The sequence below is a fragment of the Rhinopithecus bieti genome, unplaced genomic scaffold, assembly GCF_001698545.2.
Source record: "Rhinopithecus bieti isolate Rb0 unplaced genomic scaffold, ASM169854v2 scaffold_25806, whole genome shotgun sequence".
Taxonomy (NCBI): domain Eukaryota; kingdom Metazoa; phylum Chordata; class Mammalia; order Primates; family Cercopithecidae; genus Rhinopithecus; species Rhinopithecus bieti.
Window position 1 is genome coordinate 6055 of NW_016811742.1, and position 3986 is coordinate 10040.

Here is a 3986-nt window from a genome sequence, read left to right on the forward strand (position 1 = left end):
CTTCTCTTCTCTTCTCTTCTCTTCTCTTCTCTTCTCTTCTCTTCTCTTCTCTTCTCTTCTCTTCTCTTCTCTTCTCTTCTCTTCTCTTTCTTTTCTTTCTTTCTTTTCACTCTGTCATCCAGGCTGGAGTGCAGTGGTGCGATCATGGCTCACTGCAGCCTCCACCTCCCGGGCTCCGGTGATGCTCCCTCAGCCTCCTGACTCAGCTAGGACTACAGGTACTTGCTATCACTCCTGGCTAATTTTTAATTTTTTTTTTTTTTTTTTTTTTTTGTAGAGGTGGGGGTCTCATGTTATCCAGGCTGGTCTTGAACTTCTGGGCTCAGGCAATCCATTTGTCTCTGCCTCCCAAAGTTTTGGGATTGTAGGCGTGAGACACTGCACCAGGCCTGGAGATTTCATATGGATAAGTCGGCTAGGAACAGATTCTTTTAGTTTTCTTTTGTTTGAGAAATGTCTTTACCTTTTTTCCAGAAGGATAGTTTTGCCTCATGTAGAATTTATGATTGAGCATTCTGTTTCTTTTTCAGTAGCTGAGAAAATTATACTTATTGAAATGCCAGGAACAACAGAAACCAGCATGGAAAATAACTCTCAGACAGTGTATTACCCATCTTTATTGGGAAATACGAGTGCCCCAAATCCAGCGTCTTCAAATCTTCCCATCACTTCTAATTTTGGTGAGTTTGAAATAATGGATATCACAAGCAGCCCTCTCATCTAGATTCATCAACATTCTTAATATTAATTCTTAGTGATAGCTTTTTACAAAGTAAACTTTTCATATTGAGATAGTTCAGAAATCATACACAGGTATAAGAAATAAGACAAAAAAATCCTGACTACCCTTTACCTAATTTCCCCCAATAATTACATTTAGCAAAAATACAACAGAAATATTACAACCCAGGATATTCACATTTATACAAGCCACAGATCTTATAGAGATGTCCCATTTTACTTGTATTTATTTGTGTGTGTGTGTGTGTGTTTAGTACTACGCAGCTTTATTCCACAAGTAGGTTTGTGTGCCCACCACCACAGTCAAGGTAGAGATCATTTCCATCAGCACGAGGCGCTGTTGTGTTGCCTTTGATAACCACACCAACTCTCTCAGGTCACCCTTCCATAACACCTCATGACCCATTCCTAACACCTGGCTTCCACTGATCTCTTCTCTACCTCTATAATTTTGTCTCTTTCAATTGTTATATAAGTGGAATCATATTTGGAATTGGATTTTTTTCACTCAGCTTAATTTCCTAGAGACTCGTCCAGGTTGTTTTTTCTATTAATAGTTTATTCCTATTGCTGAATAGTATTGCATGTCTGGATATACTATGTTTTGTTCAACCATTCACCTGCTGAGGGACGTCTGATGGGTTTTTTGTGTTTTTATTTTATTTTTATTTTTTGTCTACTGTGTGTAAAGCTGCTATGAATATTCATGTACACATTTTTGTATAAACGTAAGTTTTCATTTCTCAGTAGTTTCTTTCTATTGATGAATAGTTCCTTCCTTTCCATGGTACAGATAGGAACAGTTTTTTTTTTTTTAAACCATTCATCTATTGAAAGACAGCTGGTTTTTTTCTTTCAATTTTTGGATATTACAAGTAAAGCCACTTTGAACATTCATGTACTGTGTACTGGTTTTTGGGTAAATATAAGTTTTCATTTCTCTGTCATGAATACCAAGACAACAGTTGCTGAGTCGTATGGTACTAGCATGTTTAGTTTTATAAGAAACTGCCAAACAGTTTCCCAGAGAGGCTGTACTATTGTTTATTTCCAACAGCAATGTATGAGTGATCCAGTTTCTCCATATCTGTATTTCTGATCTTTCCATCATTCTTTCTTCTTTCCAGATACTCCAAGATTTCTTCTGTTGTAGTATCTTTTCTGTTTGAAGGTTTTCCTATAGCCATTTTTAAAGGGTAAATCTGCGAGGGATAAATTCCTTTAATTTTCCGTTTTGTGAGGATGTTTTTATTTTCCCTTCTTTCCTGAAGGACAGTTTCACCCAGTATAAAATTCATAGTTGAGAGTTCTTTTCTTTCAGTACTTGAAAAAGTTACAGAAATGCCAGAAACAGCAGGAACTAACGTAAAAAACAATACTCAGACAGTGAATTACCCAACTTCATCAGGAAGGGGCCATAGCCAAGGTAATACCTCTTTATCGCTCTCCATTCCTCCCAAGTTTGGTGAGTTTGAAATTATACATGTTATTAGTAGCACTGTTTAATCTACATCCATCAAAGTCCTTAATGTAAAACTAGCGGTAGATTTTTTTAAACTAAACTTTTAATTTTGTGGCCATTTAAGATATACAGGTAGTTGTAAGAAATAATGCAGAGAAATACCCCTTCCACTTTACCTATTCCTCCCAACAATAACATCTTGCAAAACTGTAACAGAACATCACAACCAGAATATTGACAATGATATTATCCACACATCTTATTGAGATCTCCCACTTAATTGTGTTAAATTGTTTGTGTGCATTTAGTTCTACCTAGTTTTGTCACATGAGTAGGTTTGATTCCCATTGCCATGATCAAGATACACATTTCCATGATTACCGAGATGCCTCATTTTACTCTTTCTTTTTTCTTTTCTTTTCTTTTCTATTCTTTTCTTTTCTTTTCTTTTCTTTTGAGACAGAGTCTCAAAAATCTCCATCTGTTGCCCAGGCTGGAGTGCAATGGTGCAGTCTCAACTCACTGCAACCTCTGCCTCCTGGGTTCAAGCGATTCTTGTGCCTCAGCCTCCCAAGTTCCTGGGATTACAGGCATGTGCCACCACACCAAGCTAGTTTTTGTATTTTTTGGTAGAGACAGGGTTTCACTGTGTTGGCCAGGCTGGTCTTGAACTCCTGGCCTCAAGTGATCTGCCTGCTTTGGCATCCCAAAGTGCTGGGATTACAGGCATGAGCCACTGCACCCAACTCTGGCTGTTTTTTTTTTTTTTTTTTATAGTTTTTGTAGAGATGGGATTTCACCATGTTGCCCAGGCTTGCCTCCAACTCCTGGCACCAAGTGATCCACCTGCCTTGGCCTCCTAAAGTGCTGGGATTACAGGCGTGAGCCACCACGCCCGGCCCATCTTGCTCTTTTATAACCACACCTGCCTCAGTACATAATTCTCCGAATATTCATCTGATCGGCTGGATGTATGAGTGGTCCTTATTTTTTATTGTGGACACTATTCCATGGTATGGATGTTTCACAGTTGGCTTATTCATTCATCCATTGGAAGATATCGCGGCTGTTTCTAGTTTTTGACTATTGCAAGTAAAGTTGCGATGGCCACTGATGTACAGATTTTTGTATAAACATAAGTTTTGATTTCTCTTGGATAAATGTCCAAGAGTGAAAAGGCTTGGTTGTATAGTAATTGCATGTTTAGTTTTATAAGAAACTGCCAAATGGTGTTCCAGAGAGACTGTATCATTTTACATTCTCCCCAATTATGTATGAATGATCCGGTTTCTCCACATGCATATTTCCCCTGCTTTCATTGTTTTTTCTTCCTTTTTGATGCTCCAAGATTTGCTTTTTCATCATTCTTTTCTGTTTGAAGATTTTCCTTTAGCCATTCTTTAAGTGTATGTCAGCTAGTGACAAACACTTTTGTTTTCCCTCATGTGAGAATGTCTTTATCTTCTCTATATTTGAAGGATACTTTTGCCTGGTGTAGAATTCATGATTGAGATTTATTGTCTTTCAATATTTGAAATATTTTATTTATAGAAACATTGGGAAAAGCACGAACCAGCTCAGTAAAGAGGTCTGTGAAAACAAATTACCGACCTTTATTAGAAAACAACAGTCGCCAGAATGTTTCCTCATTATATCACAGCGTCCCTTGCAATTTCAGTGAGTTTGAAATGATACTTGCTATATGTAGCACTATTTAATTTAGATTGATTAGCATCCGTAGTGCAAGATATTGGTAGCTTTTTCTAATTAAAGTTTTTATTTT

The 3986-nt window shown here is 37.4% G+C and overlaps 1 protein-coding gene across 1 annotated transcript in view; it reads left to right on the plus strand.

Annotated features, from left to right (window-relative positions):
• Positions 1-402: 402 nt before the first annotated feature.
• Positions 403-3986, plus strand: part of BEND2 (BEN domain containing 2) — a 36899-nt gene continuing 33315 nt past the window's right edge. The window contains 2 exon segments of the mRNA XM_017894883.1: positions 403-414; positions 539-680. Of these exon segments, the coding sequence (XP_017750372.1) occupies positions 403-414; positions 539-680 (154 nt within the window).